The 27,135-nt window shown below is 38.2% G+C and overlaps 1 protein-coding gene across 1 annotated transcript in view; it reads right to left on the reverse strand.

Moving 5' to 3' along the window:
- Positions 1–27,135, reverse strand: part of SLC35D1 (solute carrier family 35 member D1) — a 59,631-nt gene that overhangs the window by 27,154 nt on the left and 5,342 nt on the right. Inside the window, exons 7-10 of the mRNA XM_036933138.2 lie at positions 25,886–25,988; positions 21,107–21,199; positions 2,050–2,117; positions 869–947 (exon numbers count right to left, since the gene is read on the reverse strand). Of these exons, the coding sequence (XP_036789033.1) occupies positions 869–947; positions 2,050–2,117; positions 21,107–21,199; positions 25,886–25,988 (343 nt within the window). The remainder of the gene's footprint in view (positions 1–868; positions 948–2,049; positions 2,118–21,106; positions 21,200–25,885; positions 25,989–27,135) is intronic.

A 27,135-nucleotide genomic window follows, 5' to 3' on the forward strand; every position in this document is an offset into this window, starting at 1 on the left:
CTAAAATGAGGTCAAGTGGATACCATCCACTGGGGGTACAAAGGGAAACACAGCAGAGCAGTAAAACCTTTATTTCTGCAACTCCTGCCCTCACTACTGATAAATGGGCACCAGAAAGGAAGTTCCAAGGGCAACTGCGTCCTTTTTTCCAAATGATCAAGGACCTGCCTCTGTCTTAGTTTTTTAGAAAGCAAGCCAGTCTTGCTAAATCATTTGGAATTCAGGCATACTGTGGCCTCTTAGGTCTTTAAAGCACTAGAATCACAAAGTCAGATGAAAGAGGCCTCAGGCTTGAAGACACTAATTTCAGCTGCATATTCAGCTGAAAGTCAATTTGGCTCTCCTGGCTGAAGGCCAATAGCCTCCCTCAATAAAATGGATCAGGAGGAAATGACATCACTGGAAATGTCAGACACAGCTTTCAAAAGTGGGCCATTTAAGGTTTGGCTCACACATATGAAAACTCCCTTGGTTAGTTTCTGGCAGGCCTCCCTTCCCTACAAAACAGCCAGAACTCAATGAGACAGAGAACAGAACAGTTCTCACTGGGGGTTAAAGGGACAGGCCTATCACTGCTGAGGTCGTCACTGGACCTGTCAGAAACAGGCCTAATTTTCCTCCACTCGGAGGTACCACATTCTCCTTTTCCCATACTCCTCACAGCTAAGCTGCCTGAAAGTGGAGATGATGTCCTCCCTGAGTTCTTAAAGATTATTCCAGAAACCAGCACTACAATCTGTCCAACTACCAAGGCAATACATGAGGAAATAGGGACTATGCGGCTTAAGACCATAACCAGATTTATTTTAGAGGAACAATTTTCAAGTAAAGCAGGTACCCAAAAGATAACACTGGTTTTTCAACTTACCTTAATACAGCCAACTATTGTAGTTGTAAGAGCAGAATTATACTGAGTGCAGAGTACTGTGGCGTACATCAAGATAAACCTGGAATGAAGAGGCATCTTTTAAGAGCCAGTTGCTTACTTTATAATAATCTGTAGAAATGAAACAATCAGTGTTGGCTATGCTGGAACATTCTAGTCACTAAGTGTGAGTTTTCCCCACCTCACTGCTGCTTGTACTGCAGCTTCAGAATTTTAAAAATTTCATTAAGTAGAAACACATGCCCACTTACTGACCAGGTGTTTTTCCCAGCTACTCTCACCAAAACCTTGAAACCATCATTCATAATCATGAGTACTCTTTTTAGATCATATTCCTACTAATTCACCTAGCCTAGGCAGGAAGCTCAGAACGCACAGACCCTGGCAAAGGTACACCTCCGACAGGACAATATAACCTCTGGACTGGGGTAAAGGCAAGAGAGAATCTTCAGGATGGAAGAAAGCCTAATTAGAATGACTTTAAGAGGGGATAGAGGTTCACTGACAACTAAGAGGCAGCCGCTGGAACTCCCAGATCTCTACTGAGGCTTCTGGGCCTGACTGAGTCCTAAGGTACCAACTTTATTTTGAAGCACCTGCTGACTATGTACCTCACCAGTGTCAGAGCGAGTCACAAGAATCAACTGAACTAACTGCTTGGGGGAAAAATGCATTAGGGAAATATGAACACAAAGAGAAGATACTCTCTTGCTTTCTACACATACTCTTTTATGAGGAAGACAACCTGACAGAACAAACAAGACCCAAATCCAAAGGCTGCCACTGTTGCCTACTAACTGCAAACTTAAAGGACAACTGAGTTCTGAGCCTGCTTTTTTATAGGTAAGAGAACAACAACTCTCAAATGGCCAATGTAGAAATAAAATAAAATAGTGCATGTTGAAATATAATACTGCTTATCACATACTAGTTTATTCGGTAAATGGTAGTTTCTTTTCCACCCTTTACCATGACTTTGGGATCAGTTTAGTAGCCCTGAGGGAACATTCCCAAGGGCTGTGAAACCATCTAAGTCTGGATATTTAATTATTCTAGGCTGACGCATTCAAGAGATAGAACAGGATACCAAGGAATGAAGCAAAAGGACTCTAGAACAAACTTCTCTGGGAAAACTATCTGTGAACAACGCAACAAAGGCTTACCCCATCACACAAGAGAGGATGAACTGCAGAAGAAAGAGGGTATCGGCCCAGCCATCAAAATCCATTGCCTGGAATATACAAGAAAGCATTCAACTTTACAGCAGGCCCTCAAAATCCTATGTGCTTGACTCCTATCACATACATATACATACCTTTTCCTGCATCACTCTAAGGATAGAAGAGGGCCCTCAAGAATTTCATATATATGAAGCTGAACCAATAAGCAGTTTCAGGTTTTCTCCTTTCTAAAATGTAATGTGAGGGAGATTTTGTTCTTCTCCCAGTTGCTACAAAGATATTTGCTTAAAAGCACAAGCCACAGCCAGCCAATCGCAGCAGTCCTCCCTGATGGCTAGTATTAAAGGCTTTCACACATGTTAAAATGTATTTCCTCCCTGTAACATTTGGAAGCTCAAGTACAGCCTGAGTTACACAAATTCAGCTGAGGTCTATCCAGGGAGAATTATTATTTTAAAACAATTGATTTGTAAAAGCAAGGCTTCTGTTGTTTTTGTTTTTAAAAGCCAAAAACAAAGGAAATGAGAGGGTTTGTTGATCTTCTCACCTCTCATCCAAGAGGGAGGAGGGTTTCTCCATCAAGAATATAATTTCTCTTTCAGTATAAGTTTGATAAGCAAATTGGAGAAACATTCCACCTTTTAGCTCTCCGCTAACCTGTCCAGCTTCAATTCTTGCCGTTTCACCAGTCTCACAGCTCCAGGGCTCCAGCGATACCAGGTTCCTCATAGTTTATAAAACATAACAATGTAATAAGGAGCCAAGATGGCAGTGTGAGTAGGGCAGGGGAAATCTCCTATCAAAACCATACATATTTTTGAAAATACAACAAATACAACTATTTCTAAAAGAGAGACCAGAGGATACAGTACAACACCCAGGCTACATCTACATCTGAGAGAACACAGCATCTTACAAAGGGGGTAAGATACAAGCCGTGGCCTGGTGGGAACCGAGTGCTCCCTCAACCCCAGCTCACCGGTGAGAGGAAAAGAGTCGGAGCAGGGAGGGAGTGGAAGCCCAGGACTGCTAAACAACCAGCCCTAGAAATCTGCACCGGGAGCGCAGACACACATTGCATGGTGTGCTGAATATTAGGGAAATGGAAAAGTAAAATCTGCAAGCGGATACCCTCAGCCGGCTCCCCTGGGACAAAAGAAAAGTGAGTGCTTTTTGAAAGTCTTAAAGGGACAGGGGCCTCACAGCTGGACGGAATCATCCTGGCACATTCAGCCCAGCAGGCTGGGAATTCTGAGGAACTTTAGGTGCCCAAGCCCCCTGGGCAGCAACGCAGCTCTGAAGCCCCTCACAGCGATAAACAGCCTGCCATTCATTCCCCCCTCTGTCGCGGCCCCGCCACAGCAGCCGAGCAGCCGGACAGCGGTCCCACCCACGGCAGCCGCCCGAAGTCTCCTCCCAGCGTGCAGCCACCCGGGCGAGACCCAGGGGCTGCCACTGGCACACAGCTGCCTGGCGCAGGCAGAGGAAGCCGGAGCAGAGCACAAAGGGGCCCTGATCTCACAGGAGAGCACACCCAGTGCAAGTGCCACTCTCCACAAGGCTCTGGGCTACCCCGACAGCTGCTCCGCCCGTGGCAGCTCAGGAAATTAACCTGGAGGCTGCTCTCGATGTCCGGGTAACCAACACAGGCAGCGGAGAAGGGCAAGGTGACAAGCAAGCAGGAAGGGACTTTTTCTCCCAGCTGACACACACGCCACCTGCTTACGACTACCTCTATCACCATGAAAAGGCAGAAGAATTTGGTCCAGTCCAGAATTACCCAGACAACCCCCGAGAGAGGGTCTAGGGAGACAGATATAACCAATCTTCCTGAAAAAGAATCAAAATAAAGATTGTGACCATGCTGATGGACCTGCAGAGAAATATGCAAGAGCTAAGGGATAAAGTCAGGAGGGAGAATACAGAAATAAAACAACCTCTGGAAGGTCATAAGAGCAGACTAGATGAGGTGCAAGAGACCATTAATGGAATAAATCAGAGAACAGGAATACAGAGAGGCTGAGGCAGAGAGAGATAAAATGATTTCCAGGAATGAAAGAATATTAAGAGAACTGTGTGACCAATCCAAACGGAACAATATTCGCACTATAGGGGTACCATAAGAAGAGAGAGGAAAAGAGATAGAAAGTGTCTTTGAAGAAATAATTGCTGAAAACTTCCCCAAACTGGGGAAGGAAATAGTCTCTCAGACCATGGAAGGCCACATATCTCCCAACACAAGGGACCCAAGGAGGACAACACCACGACATATAATAATTAAAATGGCAAAGATCAAAGACAAGGACACAGTATTAAAGGGAGCCAGAGAGAGAAATAAAATCACCTACAAAGGAAAACCCATCAGGCTATCATCAGACTTCTCAACAGAAACTTTAAAGGCAGAAGAGAATGGCATGATATAGTTAATGCACTGAAACAGAAGGGCTTTGAACCAAGAATACTGTATCCAGCACAATTATCATTTAAATATGCAGGAGGGATTAAACAATTCCCAGACAAGCAAAAGTTGAGGGAATTTGCCTCCCATAAACCACCTCTACAGGATATTTTAAAGGGACTGCTCTAGATGGAAGCACTCCTAAGGCTAAATAGATGTCACCAGAGAAAGTAATATCACACCAAAGAAAGCAGACCAACCAAATACTAACTAGAGGCAAAAAATAAAATAAACTCTTCACAAAAGCAGTCAAAGGAAACACAAAAGAGCACAGAATAAAACAACCAACATATAAAGAATGGAGGAGGAGGAAAAAGAAGGGAGAGAAATAAAGAATCATCAGACTGTTTATAATAGCTTAATAAGCCAGTTAAGTTAGATGGTTAGATAGTAAAGAAGCTACCCTTGAATGTTTGGTAACCACAAATCTAAAGCCTGCAATGGCAATAAGTACATATCTTTCAATAATCACCCTAAATGTAAATGGACTGAATGCACCAATCAAAAGACACAGAGTAATAGAATGGATAAAAAAGCAAGACCCATCTATATGCTGCTTACAAGAAACTCACCTCAAACCCAAAGACATACACAGACTAAAAGCCAAAGGATGGAAAAAGATATTTCATGCAAACAATAGGGAGAAAAAAGCAGCTGTTGCATTACTTGTATAAGACAAAATAGACTTCAAAACAAAGAAAGTAACAAGAGATAAAGAAGGACGTTACATAATGATAAACGGGTCAGTCCAAAAAGAGGATACAACCATTATAAACATATATGCACCCAATACAGGAGCATCAACATATGTGAAACAAATACTAACAGAATTAAAGGAGGAAATAGAATGCAATGCATTCATTCTAGGAGACTTCAACACACCACTCATTCCAAAGGACAGATTCACCAGACAGAAAATAAGTAAGGACACAAAGGCACTGAACAACACACTAGAACAGATGTACTTAACAGACATCTACAGAACTCAACACCCAAAAGCAGCAGGATACACATTCTTCTCAGGTGCACATGGAAAATTTTCCAGAATAGAGCACATACAAGGCCACAAAAAGAGCCTCAGTAAATTCAAAAAGATTGAAATTCTACCAACCAACTTCTCAGACCACAAAGGCATAAAACTAGAAATAAATTGTATAAAGAAAACAAAAAGGCTCATAAACACATGGAGGCTTAACAACATGTTCCTAAATAATCAATGGATCAATGATCAAATGAAAACAGAGATCAAGCAATATATGGAGACAAATGACAACAACAGCACAAAGCCCCAACTTCTGTGGGATGAAGTGAAGGCAGTTCTAAGAGGAAAGTATATAGTAATCCAGGCCTATTTAAAGAAGGAAGAAGAATCCGAAATGATAGTCTAAAGTCACAATTATTGAAACTGAAAAAGAACAAATGAGGTCCAAAGTCAGCATTAGGAGGGACATAATAAAGATCAGAGAAGAAATAAATAAAATTGAGAAGAATAAAACAGAAGGAAAAATCAATGAAACCAAGAGCTGGTTCTTTGAGAAAATAAACAAAATAGATAAGCCCCTAGCCAGACTTATTAAGAGAAAAAGAAAATCTACAGACATCAACAGAATCAGAAATTAGAAAGGAAAAGTCACGATGGACACCACAGAAATACAAAGAATTGTTAGAGAATACTATGAGAATCTATATGCTAACAAGCTGGAAAACCTAGAAGAAATGAACAACTTCCTAGAAAAATACAACCTTCCAAGACTGATGAAGGAAGAAACAGAAAATCTAAACAGAACAATTACCAGCAACGAAATTGAATCAGTAATCAAAAAACTACCCAAGAACAAAACCTCCGGGCCAGATGGATTCACCACTGAATTTTATCACACATATAGAGAAGACATAATACCCAAGCTCCTTAAAGTTTTCCAAAAAATAGTAGAGGAAGGAATACTTCCAAACTCATTCTATGAAGCCAGCATCACTCTAATAGCAAAACCAGGCAAAAACCCCACCAAAAAAGAAAATTACAGACCAATATCCCTAATGAACATCGATGCAAAAATACTCAACCAAATATTAGCAAACCAAATTCAAAAATACATCAAGAGGATCATACAGCACGATCAAGTGGTATTTATCTCAGAGATGCAAGGATGGTACAACATTTGAAAATCCATCAACATCATCCACCACATCAACAAAAAGAAGGACAAAAACCACATGATCATCTCCATAGATGCTGAAAAAGCATTTGACAAAATTCAACATCCATTCATGATAAAAACTCTCAACAAAATGGGTATAGAGGGAGTACCTCAACATAATAAAGGCCATATATGACAAACCCACAGAGAACATCATACTTAACAGCGAGAAGCTGAAAGCTTTTCCTCTAAGATCGGACAAGAAAGGGATGCCACTCTCCCCACTGTTATACAACATAGTTCTGGAGGTCCTAGCCATGGCAATCAGACAAAACAAAGAAATAAAAGGCATCCAGATTGGTAAAGAAGTCAAACTGTCACTATTTGCTGATCACATGATATTGTACATAAAAAACCCTAAATACTCCACTCCAAAACTACTAGAACAAATATCTGAATTCAGCCAAGTTGCAGGATACAAAATTAATACACAGAACTCTGTTGCTTTTCTATACACTAACGATTAACTAGCAGAAAAAGAAATCAGGATAATAATTCCATTCACAAATACATCAAAAAGAATAAAATACCTAGGAATAAACCTAACCAAGGAAATGAAAGACTTATACCCTGAAAACTACAAGACACTCTTAAGAGAAATTAAAGAGGACACTAACAAATGGAAACTCATCCCATGCTCTTGGCTAGGAAGAATTAATATTGTCAAAATGGCCATCCTGCCTAAAGCAATCTACAGATTCAATGCAATCCCTATCAAAATACCAACAGCATTCTTCAACGAACTGGAACAAATAGTTTTAAAATTCATATGGAACCACAAAAGACCCCGAATAGCCAAAGTAATCCTCAGAAGGAAGAATAAAGCAGGAGGAACCTCGCTTCCCAAGTTCAAGATCTACGACAAAGCCACAGTAATTAAGACAATTTGGTACTGGCACAAGAACAGACCCACAGACCAGTGGAACAGGATAGAGAGTCCAGATATTAACCAAAACATATATGGTCAATTAATATACAGTAAAGGAGCCATGGACATACAATGGGAAAATGACAGCCTCTTCAACAGCTAGTGTTGGCAAAACTGGAGAGCTACATGTAAGAGAATGATCACTGTCTAACCCCATACACAAAAGTAAATTCAAAATGGATCAAAGACCTGAACGTAAGTCATGAAACCATAAAACTCTTAGAAAAAATCATAGGCAAAAATCTCTTGGATATAAACATGACCAACTTCTTCATGAACATATCTCCCTGGGGAAGGGAAACAAAAGCAAAAATGAACAAGTGGAACTTTATCAAACTGAAAAGCTTCTGTACAGCAAAGGACACCATCAACAGAACAAAAAGGCATCGTACAGTATGGGAGAATATATTCATAAATGACAGATCGGATAAAGGATTGACATCCAAAATATATAAAGAGCTCATGCACCTCAACAAACAAAAAGCAAATAATCCAATTAAAAAATGGGCAGAGGAGCTGAACAGACAGTTCTCCAAAGAAGAAATTCAGATGGCCAACAGGCACATGAAAAGATGCTCCACATCGCTAGTCATCAGAGAAATGGAAATTAAAACCACAATGAGATCACCTCACACAAGTAAGAATCGCCATCATCCAAAAGACAAACAACAACAAATGTTGGCGAAGTTGTGGAGAAAGGGGAACCCTCCTACACTGCTGGTGGGAATGCAAATTAGTTCAACCATTGTGGAAAGCAGTATGGATGATCCTCAAAAAACTAAAAATAGAAATACCATTTGACCCAGTAATTCCACTCCTTGGAATTTACCTTAGGAATGCAGCAGCCCAGTTTGAAAAAGACATATGCACCCCTATGTTTATCACAGCACTATTTACAATAGCTAAGAAATGGAAGCAACCTAAGTGTCCATCAGTAGATGAATGGATAAAGATGTGGTACATATACACAATGGTATATTATTCAGCCACAAGAAGAAAACAAATCCTACCATTTGCAACAACATGGATGGAGCTAGAGGGTATTATGTTCAGTGAAATAAGCCAGGCAGAGAAAGACAAGTACCAAATGATTTCACTCATATGTGGAGTATAAGAACAAAGAAAAAAACTGAGGGAACAAAACAGCAGCAGAATCACAGAACCCAAGAATGGACTAACAGTTACCAAAGGGAAAGGGTCTGGGGATGATGGGTGGGAAGGGAGGGATAAGGGTGGGGAAAAAGAAAGGGGGCATTGCAATTAGCATGTATAATGTGGGGGGGGCATGGGGAGGGCTGTACAACACAGAAAAGACAAGTAGTAATTCTACAGCATCTTACTACGCTGATGGACACTGACTGTAATGGGGTTTGTGGGGGGGTACTTGGTGATGGGGGGAGTCTAGTAAACATAATATTCCTCATGTAATTGCAGATTAATGATATCAAAAAAAAAAGGTGTCATCAAAAATGTGGAAATAAAAAGAAATGGCAATTATGTGAGGTGAAGGAAGTATTAACTAATATTACTGTGGTCATCATTTGCAATATGTAACTATCAAATCAACAGATTGGACACATTAAACTTACACAGTGTTTTATGTCAACTTTAGCTCAGTAAAGCTGGAAAAAAAAAAGAAATATTTACTACCCAGAAAGGTCCCTCCCACCCCTTACAGTGAATCCCCTCCTCCATTTATAGCCCCTGGCAACCTATGATCTACTTTCTGTCACTAGAGATTTCCTGCTTAACAATTTCACACAAATGGGATTGTACAGTATGTATTATTTTATGTCTGGCTTCTTTCACTTGACATAATGCTTCTGAGATTCATTCATATTGTGTGCATAAGCAATTAATTTTTATTGCTGTTTAGTATTCCATATTATGGCTCTATCAAAATTTACCTAGTCACCAATGGACATATATTTGGATTGTTTCCATGACTTGTTATAAATAAAGCTGTAATGAACCTTTAAGTACAAGTCTTCCTGTGGACATGTTTACTTCTCTTGGGTAAATACCTAGAAAATGGTTTGGTTGTCTTTCAATAAATATATCTTTTTAAGAAACTGCCAAATTCTTTTCCAAAGTAGCTGTAGAACTTTTTATTCCCACCTACACTATATTAAAGTTCCCTCTGCTCTACATTCTCATCAACACTTGGAACAGTGTGAGATGATTCTATTACATAAAATGGTATTTCATTGTAATCTTACTTTGCATTTCCCTAATGACTAATGAAGTCACTAAATGAGCATCTTTTAATGTGCTTATCTGCTGTCAGTACTGTTTCTTTGCTGAAGCATGTAAGTCTTTTCCAAATTTTATTCAAGGTATTTGTTGAGTTGTAATAGTATATATATTTTTTCCTGTATACAAGTCCTTAAGCACATATATATGATTATGCAAAATTTTCTCCCAGTCTGTGGCTTACCTTTTTATTTTCTTATTTGTGTCTTTTGAAAAAAGGAAAAAAAAATTTACTTTTGATGGACCCTATCAATTCTTTTATTAATTCTTGCTCTTTAGGAGTTTTCTATGAAATCTGGGTCTAACCTAAAATCTGAAAGATTTTTCTCCTATGCTTTCTTCTACAGTTTTAGCTCTACACTTAGGTCTATGAACCTTGTTATATTAGAGAGATATATTATATATTATTTGTTATATATTATATTAATTATATTATATAATAAAGGGTATTATATTTTACCTTACAGAGGCTGTAATGTTTTTATGACAACATATCACAGACTGAGTCACAAACAACAGAAATTTTTGTCTTAAAGTTTTAGATGCTGAGGGTCCAGGATGTCAGCAGAGCCAGCTCCTTCTGAGGGCTGTGAGATGATCTGCTCCTTGCCTCTCCCCTGGCTTCTGATTTGCTGGCCATCTTTGGCATTCCTCTGCAGAAACATCACCCTGAAGCCTGTCTTCATGTTCACGTGGCTTTCTCCCTAAAGTGACTGTTGGTGTTCAGATTCCCCTCTTTTATAAGGACACCAGTGATAACAGACTAGGGGTCCACCCTACTCCAGTTGGATTTCATCTTAACAAATTACATCAGCAGTGACCCTATTTCCACATAAGGTCATATTTTGAGGTACTGGTAGGGGGAGGATTTCAAAATATGAATTTGGGTGGGGTGACACAGTGCAACTCATAGTACTTCCCAAGTTAATTTTTGTGTATTTCCAGAGGTAAAGGCCAGGATTCATTTTGTTGCACATAAATGTCAAATTGATCCAGCATCATCTGAAGAGATTATCCTTTACTCATTGATTTATTTTGATGTATTTGATACCACATGGTCTATTTTCTTGATTCTCTGTTCTGTTTAATTGATCTACATCTGCTCTTAATCCAATACCAAACTGTCTTGATTATTGTAGTTTTATAAAATTTTGAAATCAAATAGAAGAAATCCTCCAACACTGTTTTTTTCATTTATTTCACCATGCTAAGTCCTTTGCAATTTCACATAAATTTTAAAATCAGCTTATCAATTTCTACAAAGACATCCTGCTATGGAATTGGGACTGTGCTGAATCTATAGGTCAATTTGGGGAAAACTCACAAATTAACAATATCACATCTTCCAATTCATAAATATTCATAAATATAAAAATCATTTATATAGGTCTTTTAAAATTTCTCAGTACTGTTTCCTGGTTTTCGGTGTATAGATATTGACATATCTTGTTAAATTTTTCCCTCAGCATTTCATAATTTTGAAGCTATTATAAATGGTCTTATTTACTTAAGTCTGTAGTGTTTATTGCTGGTATATGGAAGTAAAGTTGTTTTTATATACTGTTTTGTATATATATATATATATATAGTTGTTTTTATATAAAAAGGCATAACCCAGCAAACCAGCAACTGGGCTTTGGAAGTACCTTTGAGAGGATGACTGGTGTCTGGCAGGAAAAGCCATGGGACCTAAAAAAGCAGTGCACCAGGATTCAGGAGCCCAGCATCGTGTGCCACCTCACCACATGCAGATTTAACTCCGTGAGGGAAGTTAACTTGGTGCATATTAAAACTTCCTCCAGTTCCAACATGAGTGTTAGATCAGCTTGATAAGCAGAGCCTTTATCAAACCCAAGCTAAAACACACAGAAAAAAATCTCAGGCCCAAGGACTTTCCTCAGCTCGAAATTATCCTCCTTTCCTAGATAAGCTACTCTTTTATACCCCAAAGTCATCGAGAGAGTAACTGGTATGTCAGATCATGATGACTCTCTGAACCTTAGTTCCCACATGCATAAAAAGAGGAAATAATAAGGCCTATCTTGCAGAGTTGTTATCAGAATTAAAAACAATATGGATACAATGCCTGACATGAAGAAAGTCCAGTTCAATAAATAATGTCAGTTATCATATATAAACATTAGTTTTAATTCTTTTTTTTATTCATGACCTAAAAGTAGAAAGTAATCAGTTATTTGACAAAGACCTCAAATAAACCTCTCCATACCTTAGCTCCTTCCCTTCTATAGTTCTAAGTATCTCCACTGCTTTCAATATATAATTTGACATCTACAAAGTCCCAGTCACATGCCAGGGCCCATGCCAGACCTCGGGGCACTATGCTGAAGATGCTTGAGTCAGGTTTGCAGATGATGAGGGAACAGACTGTGGAGTAAAAAGTACTGCCTCGTATTTGTGGAGTGCCTTATAGGTTACAAAGTGCTCCTGTGTTAATCACATCATTTGATTCCCATGACAACCCTATGCGGTAGAAAGGCCAAGCCTTATTATCCCCAGAAGAGAATCAATGGCTTACTTTAGGTGACACAGCTAATATGTGGTAGACTTGAGTCTATATACTCTAGGCCCAAGATTCTTTATACTGAACATTAAATTGTATTCAGAAAAATATCCAAATATATACTGCATAGTCCCCTTTGGGACAATAATAACTAAATCTATAGACTATTAAAATAAATCTCATGGACATGATCCTACTTATATAAAATTCAAATTCTCATGGGTTTTTTCCCTTCCCTAAATACTCAGCTTGTCTCTTAAGCTAGCCTAGGGCACAAGCAGCCAGCTGCATGCCTCTTCTTTGCCACAGGAATGGGTCTTTGGCTGCAAAAGACCAAGCAGCAGACATTTTAAAATGTGGCTGTAGGATAAATATGACACCAACAGTCCTACAGTACAATGGAGCCTACTCTTATCACAAAGATAGCCTAAAAAAATAATAAAAGCTGCTGTTTATAAAAGTGCCTACTATGGTCCAGGCTCAGAGATGTTCAGTAACTTCCCCCGCATTATCCAGCTAATAAGTACCTGTTCAGCTCTATAACCTTTCATTTTTTTTATCTGGACTTTTGCAGACAAAAAAAGGCAAGGCAGTATGTTCTGAGTATTTTCTTCTAGATGGCTCCACAAGGTTGTCATTATTGAATCACTGAGTCAAAAAGCAGGAGTTCTAATTCCAACTCTGCCATTGGTTTTGTGAAGCCATCAGTAAGTCATTCAACCTCTCTATGCCTCTACCTATATTACAGACACAGAAATGTCTATTCCATCTGCCTATTCTGAAAATCAACTGAGAGAATGAAATGCAAATACTTTAAATACCATACAAAGTTTATATACAGAAGAGAGGATTTACTCAACTTCTACCACTATTCTCTCTCAGTGATAGATCTGCAAGCAAGTTTTTCTTCTCCCTAAGATAGCAAATACAGAAGGCCCAGTGAACCATGTACTTCGTTAATCAGCAAGAAAAAAAACATTTCAAACAAAACAAAACGTCTGCCTCTGGAAAAGGTGGTAAAGAGCCACTGTGAAGAAAATGGCCTGTGTGGTCATTGTGTGACACAGAACTAGATGGTCTCTCTGCCCCAAGGCCTGCAATCTTCAGTCTTGGTCGAGTGGTCGCTGTGATTACAGATTAATAAAGCATCTTAATATAAAGATGCTCTCTTAGGCTTTCCTTTTGTTTTGAATGAAGTCTCTGGTTCTACAGGCACTGGTGGAATAATGTAATACCACAGGCCAATACATACCACAGACATAAAAAGAATGTGGCATGATCAATGGGCAAAGGGTTATATGGACCTACCACTTCCTAAACTAAGCATTTGGTCTGAATGAGACTTTTAGTTAAATAAAACAAAATTAAATGAAAAAAAATGTGTTCTTTAGTTGCTTAGGCTAAGGAAATTAGGAAAGAAAGGGAATATCTGAGTAAGATTAGGCACTAACACTACATAATCAGTAACACAATCAATAAAATCTAGTCCAGGATACAATCAGATGGTCTATGTACCAGACCTAATGGATTCATCCTGGCTGTCTGGACCACTGTCTTGGTGAGCATTCTGAGGTTATGTCTAGGCTTGGCAAGAAAGTGCTATGGCTACTTGGCAGTGTCTGAAATGAGCACAAGATAACATCAGCACCAATTCACCACCCCTAAACTAGTGAGAAGCATGGGATCATTTCAATGGGCACTTGAGTCTTAGATGCTTACTCACTCCCAGAAAAATTTGCTAAGCAGAGTCACCAATTTGCGTGAGATTTAAAATAAAATCCAAAGCATGACTGAGACATTCTGTTATGTATTTGGATTCTCTGCTTACTAGTAAGTCTAAACCACTTAGACTTTGGACTTCATGGTAAAAAAAGGGTTGATGAATACTATCATTCTACTTTGAAAATTCTTGCCCCCCAAAACTATTGAGAAAATAACTGAATCCTTATCCTAAAAAGTAAACTGCTAGGAAACTTGCTAAAGCAGAAGATAACATCAGTGGTGCAGATGATCTGCAGGGTTTCCTCCCTACCTTGGGAAAGTAGCCAGAAGCCCAGGTCACTCACCCCACCTACCACACTACTGTAACCATTTGCCATAACTTCACCTGCTCTGCCTCCTGCTCGTAGCTCAGACAAGGAATCAGAACCCAGGCATCTTCACTACCTCTGATAGCTGTGTAAAAACCTAAGTAGTCATGGCAAGGCTACACACCCCAGCTTGCCAATGGGGTCACTTCCTCTTATTTGAAAAAGGCATATCCTCAAATATAAGAATGGCTAGAAATGCGGTCATTCAAAAGTAAATAGTAACTTTCCAACCTGCTTGTTTTATAATGAGAATACCAAGGCACAGAAAGCAGAAGGGATCTCTCTGTGCTGGAAAGAATAATTCAGGGTTTGAGAATCAGTCTGTCTGTAAGATCCATAGAGTATGCAGAAAAGATTAATAGCTCTGGACAAGCTAAACCAACAGCCTAAAAATTCAGTGCTATGAGACACTTCCAGGTGGATGATTTGTGTAGAAACTTTTCCTGTAAAACTCATCTGAGCCATGTCATTTAACCAGTGATATAATGAAGACATTATACAATGTACCAGTGCCTACAGTACCAGCCTTGTGAGATGTACAGCAAGGGTTCTGTTCTCCCATCCCTACGTGAGAACACCTAGCAGGGTATGCTGTCAGAAAGCCAGGCTCCAGTTCCTCTGCCTGTGAATCACTGGCTTTGTGCTGCAGACATTCCCTCTTACAGGCAGCAACGAACAAGTTTGAACAGTCTGCACTAACAAACACTTCGGAAAATCATGAGTCAATTGATGCCTGTTCTACCTTTATTGCTGTTAACTAGATATTGTTTGTGAACAGTAAGCTGGCTGGCTTCTGCATGATACATACTTTAAAATAAAAAGGAGAATGTTTTGCAGTTAGAACACATGTTTTAAAAAACTAAATGCTGAATGTATCGGTTCCTTGGTTTCTGGTAAACCCAAGCCTTTGAGAACCTTGAATTAACTTAAAAAAAAATTACACACATTTAGTTTCTCAGAATGCTTTGCCAAGGACTTATATTATTTGCTCCCTGGAATGAGTTGTTTAATTGGACATTACCTTTCAATTTTTTGGTAATTTAGTTGTTTTCTACCTTGGCCTTTAATTTTTGCTTAAAGCCTATGCTAGCACCATCAACTTCTGTCACCCCTGCCTCCCTGGGGAGCTGACCTTTCAGAGCCCTCTTACTGGATTCCCATCCCAACAGAGGACAGTTTTCCTCCTCTACCTACTAAGGTTAATGGTGGGATATTGAGGAAAATAACTTAGATCTGATTTTGTTTAAATTGTAACTTGGTTCAAGAATCTGTAATTCCAAATAGTGAGAAAACATTAACTTGTCCCACCTACACTGGTTACTTTAAAATTTAGGATTCACCTCACAATAGTCATTATTTATACAAAAACTTGACCTTTTTCTTATTGTTCCTTTTATAAAATATGATTTAAGATATCCTCACATGGTTCTATAATCAAAAAATAAAGATAGTAGTAAGTCTCCCTCCTATTCCTGTTCCATACTCACCCTGTTCTCTGTCTCTCTCACACACACACTCAAATATTATTTTCACATATATTCTTCCAGAGCTTCTTTACTTAAATTACAAGTGAATACAATATATGTGTATATATATATTATTCTTTTTTCCTTTCTATTTTACTCGAAGGGTAGCATACTATATGCACTCTTTTACACTGTGCTTTCTCATTTAACAATTTATCCTGGAGATCTTGCATAGTTTCCATGTAAAATAGCTGTGGGCCAGGAAAGCCAGAAGCCCAACAAATGAGAGCAGCTTATCAGCAGTGGTTATCAGGAGTCAGGCAGCAGCTGGACTCACACCAGTTGTCAAGACGAGCATCCTAGTCTCTGTAGTGGCATGCCTTCTATTCCTCAGAAACTCCATCTCAGCCCCAGAAAGGGCCCTACCTAGAGTACCAACCGACTCAGCGGTTCCAAACTATTTAGTTTACACATTACAAAGCAGGGGAGACCAGAAAGGACTTGTCCAAAGTTAGACAGTGGCCAGGGACAAAATTGGAGGTTGCTTGTCTTCTGCATTCTGGCCCCAAATTCTCTCCACTGTACCACTTGTGTCACAAACTTTTTGGGACTTGTCATTATGTTCAGAATACATTTTAAATTCCTGTGTCTTCCCAACTTAGAAGGAAGCAGGATATGATGTGGTGTGGTGGGAAGAGTGAGAGCACTTCTAGTCATAGAATCAGGAAATCAGGGTTCTAGTCCTGAGCCCTCTGTGGGCCCCAGTTTCCTCATCTGTTAAATAAGAGGCTTGAACCAGACGCTCTCTAAGTCCTCCATAGTGTCTGATGTCTGGTCCTTATAGCTGTGCCTATGCTCATGCAATTAGTCCCACCTGGAATGTATGTACCTCTTGTTTCTCTTCCTCCACATTTTTCAGTGCCCGCCTTGACTTTTCCTAATGTTTACCTATTCAGAAAATGCTCCTGTGAATACGCTAAGCACTTCTACTTCAGCACTTAGAACCTGCTCTTCTCTCAACCTAGATGACTTCTTCCAGAGAGCCCCACAAACTGGTTTCTCAGTCCATTCAGTTCAGAATCTGCTCAAATGAAACACAGAAAGATGCTTTCCCTAACCATCTTATCAAAGTAGTACTTCCCCAAGTGCTCTTCATTTTCTTTTCATAGTTCTTATTATATCGTTTATGTTTAGTCTACCTCACCCCACTGGAATGCAAGCTCCTTTAGAGCAGGGACATGTCTTTTTGTATTTTTTTCACTTAGAATAGCACCTAAAATGTAATAAGCACTCAGTAAATATTTGTTGAATCAAAGAAATTATTGTAAACAATTAAGCAACAACAAGGCCAAACTGCAGACTCCACTTCTGATATTACTCTGAGGCATTTCTCACATTGAATAGCTTGTTCTATAAGAACGCCCTATATGGAAGTCCCAAAATGGTGGAAAAAATAAGTCAGGGAGGCAGCAAATAACTTTGGGAGATAGACGTAGTCAGGCAAATAGCAAGGAATCTATCTGGGGTCTGATGGACTGGTTCTAGTTCCAACCTCTGCTACTATGCAACATTAAGCATGTCCTTAACCTCTATATATCAAGTTAACAACTTGCCTCACAGGTATACAATGAGGATCAGAGGAAATGATTTATGTGGAAACATCTTGTCAGAGATAAGGCATCATACCTTACAGGTAAAGCATGACTGAAGGCTAGGAGTAGGCTCAAATTATTAATATAGAAACTAAAGCTTTATTTAAAGATAAACTGTCACACACACAAATGTCCATGCTTTAAAAAGTACATGCACATATTCTACTATGTTGATGGACAGTGACTGTAATGGGGTATGTGGTAGGGACTTGATAATAGGAGGGAATGTAGTAACCACAATGTTGCTCATGTGTGTGTGTGTGTAAGACTATGTCAACGGTACCTTAAAAAATAAAATAAAAAGTACGTGCACATATATGAGTGTTTGTCCACTTACACATATACATACATATTTCGGAGGAACTGCTCAAGTCTAAAAGACACACACTTACTAGAAAACCCTTACCTGAAGGGTAAGGTAATCCTGCCACGTATCCCACTCTGTAATGTGAACCCTTTTTGCCAGGACTTCAGACAAACAGCCCACTGATTACTATGAAACTAATCATCCACTAGAAAAAATATACTGCAACCTCTTGCAGAAATACTGAGTCTCTCGGACACATTAAGTCATCTATGGCTTCCACCCATCATTTCTGCAAGGGTTAATAAAAACAAACCACTCAACCATCCTTCTAAGTTATACCTCTAATAATAGCCCCTAGAACAGATTAGCATTAGTTGTTGCATTTGGTGGATAAGAAAACCAAGCCCCATCTCCAAAGGCCAGTCTTGGTAGTCAATGCACACCGATTTCTTCCTAACCTGAATATTTACAATACTGACTGACAGGCATGCACCTCAGTGTGAGATCTTACACCACCTCTGTGCATGCCAAATGTCTTCCTTGTGTGGCAAGCACTACGTCATATTTCTCACATATTCCCAAGAGAACTTAGCAGAGAGCTTTCTTACCACAGGGAAAGTGCTCAGAAATACCAATCTGAATTGAACTTAAAATGAAATTGCAGTGACTTGTCTCATATGCACACAAGGAATTTAGGACATAGTCAAACTTAGAATTCTACTTGCTAAGCTGCGAATTTAACTCATAACCTACCAAAACAACAGATTATTCACATCACTTATATTTTAATTCTATATGTTGGCAAAGTTTTATGAGGCCTTCCACCCCCAACAAGGACACAGAATTGACCCAATTTCGTTTTACACCCCATGGTATACTCAAAACACTTCTCCTACAGAACCTATAAGAGTTTGCTTTGGTATTGATAGGTCTACTCCTCAAGATGACTCTAGGCATCAAAGGCAAGAATATCACCTAATTCAGCTTTTTTTTCTTATCACCAGAGGTGAACACTATGAGACACAAAACAGCACTTAATAATTATTTGAGAATGCTAAAGGAGAATGTTTTAAGGCGAGACTATTAAAAAAAAGAGCTTAAGACTATAGACAGTCAGCCAGTACATCCATCTATACCCCCAATAAATGTTTCATAATAACCATATTAAGCAATAAGTGATGATGAACAAACATTTATATGAAACCCAAAACACTGATAGTTTGATTACTATTTTGTAAATTCAGCTCCCACAATTAATCATCCCAAATTTAAAGTATTTAAATGAACTTTGTCATTCTTAAAAAACATTATTCTTCCAAAATAAACCTTTCTTGACCTTTGCCCATCACTTTCATTGGAAAAAATAAAAGGATTATTCAAATTCCACTCTGCTTATGAAAGTAAAAAACAAGATGAAAATCTAAACCTCATAAAGCAAAGTTCATTTTTTCCTATGAATAAGCATTCTTAACTATATTGAAGCATTTCAAATTGAGTGTTCCTGAACTTTCAAATATACATGAATTATGCTATAACCTGGCAGAAAACTTCTAGTTGAATTCTCATCACCCCGGAATGGAGAAGTATCTCCGCTGGCCAATTTTTTCAAGTAGGTACGAGCTACTAGTCAGTTTCAAGTTAATGAAAATTCCATCTTTGCAAAGTCTGTAGAATACCTAACCACATTATCTTCCAACTTTCTTATGTACAGATTGGCCTCAAGATTTGGAACTATCTGTGCTGCCAAGAGGGCCTGATTATTTTATATTGCATTCTTGCCTCAAAGCTAAAGAGTGAGGGGTGCTTCTGCTAGACTCTGTGAGAGGGAGGCTGAACACTGTGGAACGACCAGGGCCTTCAGAGACAGGCTTGGGTTTAAATCCTGACTCTACTGCTCACCAACAATATAACACTGGCCAAATTGGTTAGTCTCTCTGAATCTCTATTTCCACATTGGTAAAATTAGGGAAAATTCAATCTTTCTGGAACTGTTATGGGAACTACATTATATTACATAAAGTGACTAACACATTATAGGGACTCAAATGTTACTTTCTCTTCCCACTTTTTTTAAAAACTACAAATACTTATTTGGTACTCTTGATGTCAGAGCAATAGCTGTTTCCTACTTTGGAGTCATTTTTAGGCCTGCTGGCAGCCAGATCACAGTTCACTAAAACATTTCTACATGCTTAGGATCATCTACGCCAGTTTTTAAAAAGAAGGGGTTCTTGATGGAAAAAAAAAAAAAACCCAGCTTTATAAGCAGTCATTTCCTACCTTTGATTTAAAAACAATTTTTTAACAGTCTAACTACTTTCAAAAACCTTTTCTTTATTTCGGCTCCCACTATATGTGGGAATTGTCACTGTCATTAAAGTAAATAACCAACACATTTATTCTGAAGAAACTACTACTCAGGGGAATAATTACAAGGAATTCTTGGTACAGAAATCCTTGGCAGAATTCTAGATTTCCATTTAGTTTGCAAAATCTTGTGAATGCTAACAAAATGATATCAATTTTTCTCCTATGAATATAGGCTTTTTATTTTAGAGAAAAATTCTTGTCTGGATTTATTTTGCTACTCTATTCTGGGTTTATTTAACCAAGTATTTGTAGAAAATAAGTAAACTGTTATACTAGTTGCTATTTATATGATTAAGTCACCACACAGTGCTAAATACCTCCTAAAGAAAAAAAACCAGCCTGGGATTTTAAGCCAGAATGAAAACAGTACATAAAAACAGAGAGCTTCTAGAGATGCCTAGCATTTTGTTTCGGTTTGAAGATTTCTATTTCAGGAATTTTTTTGTTTCTCAAGGATAGTTTACTATTATTCCTATTTTTTAGTTTAGTAGAAACGTAAAAATTCTCTTCATCTATCTTTCAAGTATATAATAGAAGGACACTAGTTGGCACAAACTATTTTTATGTTGACAGCCAGAGCTATTTTGAGCCTACTCAATTTTAGTATTTTGATAGTACCCAATACTGATGCCAAGAAAAAATGGTTAGCATGACTAGCAAGCTAAAAAGTAAATTCTCAGTTTTTAGTCACTAAATAAGCACATTACTTTTGAACAACCCCACGGGCTATTTTCTGGTCATAAATAGTAATACAATTCAAAACATAAACCATTAAACCATAAATAGAAAATCCTACCTTTTGCGCATCTCCTGTAAAATATGCAATGGTCAGGGTGGGCAGAATCATGAACAGTGCATTGTAATAGAGGAGGCCATATTTTCCCAGCTCCTAGGATAGAAAAAAAAAAAAATTAGGTGTTTCACTTGGTTCTAGCACACAGATATACACTACCCTATACAGAGTACTACCCCCATTACACACATACACACACACACACCCCTTCCCACTATATACACAGCAAACTAGTTAAGTCAGAAATTTTGCAAACATTAAGAAATAACCTAAGCTTTCTAGAGAAAAAAAAGTAAACTTATAAGATTTTTAATTTATTTGAAATAAATTCCTTGAAGTCTTAAAATCAGAGAAATAAAAATGATATCCACTGGCTTCCACACAGCAAGTACCGAAGAGGTTATTTTGAACACATATACACATCTTTTTTTTTTTTTTTTGTAGATAATTATTTTTTATTGAAGGGTAGTTGACACACAGTATTACATTAGTTTCAGGTGTACAACACAGTGATTCAACATTTATATACATGATAATTCTAGCTACCAGCTATCACCATACAAAGTTGTTACAATATCTTGACTATATTCCTTATGCTATACATTACATCCCGGTTACTTGTTTATTTTACAATTGGAAGTGTGTACTTTTTTGTTGTTGTTCTTGTTGTTGTTGTTGTGAGGGCATCTCTCATATTTATTGATCAAATGGTTGTTAACAACAATAAAAATAAAATTCTGTATAGATGGTCAATGCTCAATGCACAATCATTAATCCACCCCAAGCCTAATTTTCATCAGTCTCCAATCTTCTGAAGCATAACGAACAAGTTCTTACATGGAGAACAAATTCTTACATAGTGAATAAGTTACATGGTGAACAGTACAAGGGCAGTCATCACAGAAACTTTCGGTTTTGCTCATGCATTATGAACTATAAACAATCAGTTCAAATATGAATATTCGTTTGATTTTTATACTTGATTTATATGTGGATACCACATTTCTCTATTATTATTATTTTAAATAAAATGCTGAAGTGGTAGGTAGATGCAAGATAAAGGTAGAAAACATAGTTTAGTGTTGTAAGAGAGCAAATGTAGATGATCAGGTGTGTGCCTGTAGACTATGTGTTAATCCAAGCTAGACAAGGGCAATAAAACATCCACGGATGCAGAAGATTTCTCTCAGAACAGGGGGGGTGAGGTTCTAAGCCTCACCTCTGTTGATCCCCAATTTCTCACCTGATGGGCCCCCTGCGACTGTGCCTGTCTTAGGTTGTTCCTCCCTTGAGGAATCTTACCCGTCTCTGGCTAACCAGTCATCTTCCAGGGCCATACAGGGAAATGTAAAGTTGGTAAGTGAGAGAGAAGCCTTATTGTTTGAAAAGGTTAGCTTTTTACTTCTTTGCATATTTATGCCCTGTATACACATCTTTATAGAAACATATCCCTGAAGCCCTTCCTTTTCCCCAATTGAATAAAAAATCATCAAGTTAGTCTTGGGCTTTTCTGAACCATTACTGAGTGCCATTTAACAGAGACGGAGGGACAGACCCAGACATACGGACACAGACAGACATAACTTCCCAGCAAAGTATTTCTGAGAATGTGTATCTGAAGAACAATGAAGATTACGATTACTATATCTACAATTCCCAAAATATGGTATAACTATTGTTCCCTCAACTTTGGGGAGCAATGAAGGACTAATCCCATCTTCAAACACAGAGAGCCAGTGAGAACTCTGGGTCTACTTTGGATTCACACACTTCTAGGACATTCAGCAGGAAGCAGTCACCTGAAATTGCAGGTGGGAGATGAAAGAGCAGTGAGGAGGTGCCCAGTATCTGCCTAACTGCTATGAATGAAAGACCATTGAATAATGTGAAAAGTCAAACTTCCTTCTCAAAAGCAGCTTTGGAAAACTGGAAACAAATATCCAACAACAGAAAACAGAAAACTGGTTGACTAGAGTATGATACAACCACACAATGAAATACTATGCAGCCACTAAAAAATGCTTAACAATACATGTTGACAAGGAAAGGTGTTCATGGAACAGTACTAAATGAAAAACACAGGTTAGAAAAAATTAAATATCATTGCTTTTTTGTTTAAAATTTTACATAGTTAAGTGTTTACATGTACATGTGCACATACACACACACCCACACACAACCAACAACAGTGCTTCTCACTTTATTGCAGAATTAAGAGAGATTTAATATTTTCTTCCTCTTATGTTTTCTACTATTTATCTTATAAATACGTATTATTTGTGTGATTTCTTTGAAGTTCAAAGCGTTTTAAATTCAATAGTTGCACTCAGTCTGAAATGCAACACTAAGTCTTTATGTCATATGACTTATGCACAAAAAGACCATGATTATAAGCAGTCCTGAAATTATAAACTCCTGACTTATGACAAGCATCTCAGTGTGGCTGTACCACCTCTCAGGTAAACCAAATAACTGATTACTTATGGCCATTGCAAGCATCAATGAAAAGGTGTACCTCATTTTTAAAGCAACAAGAAAAAAGCCATAGCAGGACAAAATAACCTTTAACTAAAGTGCCCAGTCAGCCAGACATGAGTGCTATCCAGGAAGCAGAGACTGCCCCCACACACAGATACACACACACACACACACACACACACACACACACTCACACATGCACCCCATCCAGACAACTGACAAATCTCAAGAACTTAAATGCGAAAGTTTTCTGTTGTTCTTTTCATATTCTAACTGTTTTGGATACCTTTTTCCCTGACCTCTTTAACAGAATACATTGACTAAAACTTAATCTTGGACACCATCATAAACATGTATGGTTGTATTATGTTCTCATATGTTGCCCTTAATGCTGTTTAATAGCCCTTGAATCATTTTCGAGTACTTTCATTTAACTTCTAGTTTCCCTGTTTATAGTTTCTCTTGTTAACTGACCTCTTATAAGGCTGGTAAGCCTCCCTGCCACAAAATAGAAATCCATCTTCTAGTTTGTTGCTCCTAATCCATGAAATATGAAAAGCAGATCAATATGCTCAAAAGTTCTACTTGAAGTAAGTCATAAGTCATTTCTGAGTGAGGAATTAAAGGGCTTTCCTGGGGATAAAATTGTCAGAAACCCTCGTTGCTTTTTTCTAGGTTCTAGGATATACTCTAGACGTACTGTCTGATAGAGTAGCCACTAGCCATATGCAGCTCTTTCAATTTAACTACAATTACATTAAAATATTAATTCATCCTCAGCTGTGCCAGTCACTTATCAAGTGCTCAACAGTCACATGTGGCTAATGGCTACCATTAATGGACAACAGAGATATAGAAGATTTCTATCATTACAGAACATTCTATCGGACAGCACTGTTTTAGACAGCTGAGGCTACTGGATAAATAAAACATTATTATTAATATCTATTTCCCAAAACAGCAAATGGGCTAAACTAAAGGAAAAAAACAGAGTAAAACTAAATCAATAACTTCTCCCTTTGCTCTAGTTTTTTCAAAACAATGAAATTTTAATAGTAGTAGTTTATATTAAAATGTAACCCTAATACAGAGTCATCAAGGCAAATAAATGGAGAATGAGACATAAAAGGTACATTTAAAGAAGTTTGTTGGAAGTAGATTTACACTGTTCCTATTTCTTCAAAGATATTCAAAATAAATATGCTCTGAGAATAAAAAAAGCTACTGGGATGCCCATGCCTTCATTCTATGGCTCCTTCTGGAGAAGGCCAAGTCCCCTACCAAGATGATACGAACTTGATGCTAATACTGCTACCGAGCACGTAGGACATTTGAATTTATGATCTGAACCCCACAAAAGGCCTCACTGTACATACAATAGACTAAAAACTAAGCAGTTATCTGACTGAAGAGAAAACATGAGTAGGAAAATAAGATAAAGCCATGGTCAATTACAAGATTCAATATGAGATAAAAATATACCAGCTGCTCAGGAAAAACTACGTTAAATATCTCATGTGGGTCCTCATATAGGACACATTATGACAGAAAGGATAACTTCAATAACAACCCTATGATATAGAAAGCTGAGTTCCATATGGCCTACAATACTGTTACCTTGTATCATTGTGTAGTAAAAGCAATGTGGCTCAAATATGCAGATTTTTGATGGTCTGACTTATCTAAAGGTAAAACTTAGTATGTCTATATTCAAAGTATACAGTAGACAAAAAAAAAATCTTTAAAGCATTTGTGTGTGTGTGCTGCAAGCTGAAGAAAAAGGACTGGGAACACAAACCTCATGTGCATGAGATCCAGGCCAGGGAACTCAGTGTTGCCCCTAAGAGAGGCAGATCTTAATGCTCCCTAAAGTTTTCCATTATTTGTAGCACAAATATGCAAGGTCCACCCTTGTTCCATAGCCCCTTCCAACATACACATCTTTTCAAATGTGCTCAAGGGCTTCCAGATACTTCCTTCTTGTCTAGGTCCCTCACACAGTCTTTTAGAAAACAGTTATGAACACTGTGACGCTTACTTACATCTTTAACCCAAAGTCAAAATTCACCCAATCCCTTCCAGAAAACCCAACAATAAAATCCATTTGCTAATTAATAATTGAAAAATAAAAGCTCCTTATGTGAGCACCAAAGTACAGGCATTTTACCTTCAAGGATTACCTATGTCTTTCCCATCCTTCCTAAGCATTTTTCTTTTTTCCTCACTTTTTTGCTCCAATGAATTGACATAACCATTCCCAACACTGGCAAACATCTCTTAAGGAAGCTTTAGATGGCTACTCACTTTTGAATCTAATTTTTGTTTTACGTATGCACCATTTGCTGCTGTCAGGACATCATTTATCAGAATAAAAACGTATCCTTCCAGATCAAATGCCAAGTCAGAGCTGCAAAACATATGCAACAACTTAGTTTGAAAAAACATTCACTTAATTTTAAATAGGTCTGAACTGCAATATCTGAAGGAACATACTCTTATCTAGGTAACTGAATACTAGGCATGTGCTGCTAGTATTTCTTGATTCCTGGTTACACTTTGCAATTTCATACTCCATAAGGGAGTCTTCAGAAATGAGAAGCACTAACACTTAAAACAAAATCATTAGCAAAAATCAATCATGTCAGTTAATAGCACATTGATCTAAATTCAAAGTCAAACAACAACAATCAACCAAATTTACCTTTACAATACATCTGAAACAGGAAAAAGGCATCAGAGTTCAATTTCACAGATCAGGAAACCAAAAGGATGAAGTTGTAAATATGTCATATTCCAAAGGTTCGCACAAAAGGTAGGACTATCTTGCAGAGGGGGTTGGGCCAGTGGGTTTTCTGCAGTGTGGATTGTGGTTAGTTCTGAGATCAAGCTACAACTGTCTGAACACAAAGCAGGAACTCAAATACTTAATAATTGCTTCATCAGCCTAGGAGGTATAACTAGTGGGATTAGGGGAACAGAATTGTTCTAGTATTTAGTAGAACACTAGGCACAAGAATTTAGTAAATTGAACAGAATTAATGAACATCTAAGAAAAGCATGCCTTCAGCATCTTTTAGCATACAGCATACATATGCCACCCAGCAAACTTTAACACCCCAGCTAAAACAGTAGCCCCACATTCTGTCATTTTGTAAAAATACTATATATAGTTGTAGCTAAACTACCAAATGGAAAAGACCTGTGAGGAGCTCTATACCACTCCAACTTCAGGCAGAACTAGCCTAATGCATACCCTCTCTTCCAAGCAACCTGACACCCAACCCTCTAACCAGATTCCTTTCCTCCCCATCTCTCTCCCAAGTAATTGGTCTTAACTGGACAAGACTGGTCCAGGTAGCAATCCTCCTTGGAAACTTTTTGCAGGCCAGAGTCAGCCCCAAAAAACCCCTGCTGTTTGGTCCAATTTGATCCCACCAGCTTCAAGGAAATGCATCAAACACTAGCAGGGCAACTCTAAAAACAAAGGCAGGAGGCTCATGTAGAATTTTTCTCCAAGGAGGCAATACTGTCTAGAGGGAAAAGCAGTCAAGGAT

Source organism: Manis pentadactyla, chromosome 4, assembly GCF_030020395.1.
Source record: "Manis pentadactyla isolate mManPen7 chromosome 4, mManPen7.hap1, whole genome shotgun sequence".
Lineage (NCBI taxonomy): Eukaryota > Metazoa > Chordata > Mammalia > Pholidota > Manidae > Manis > Manis pentadactyla.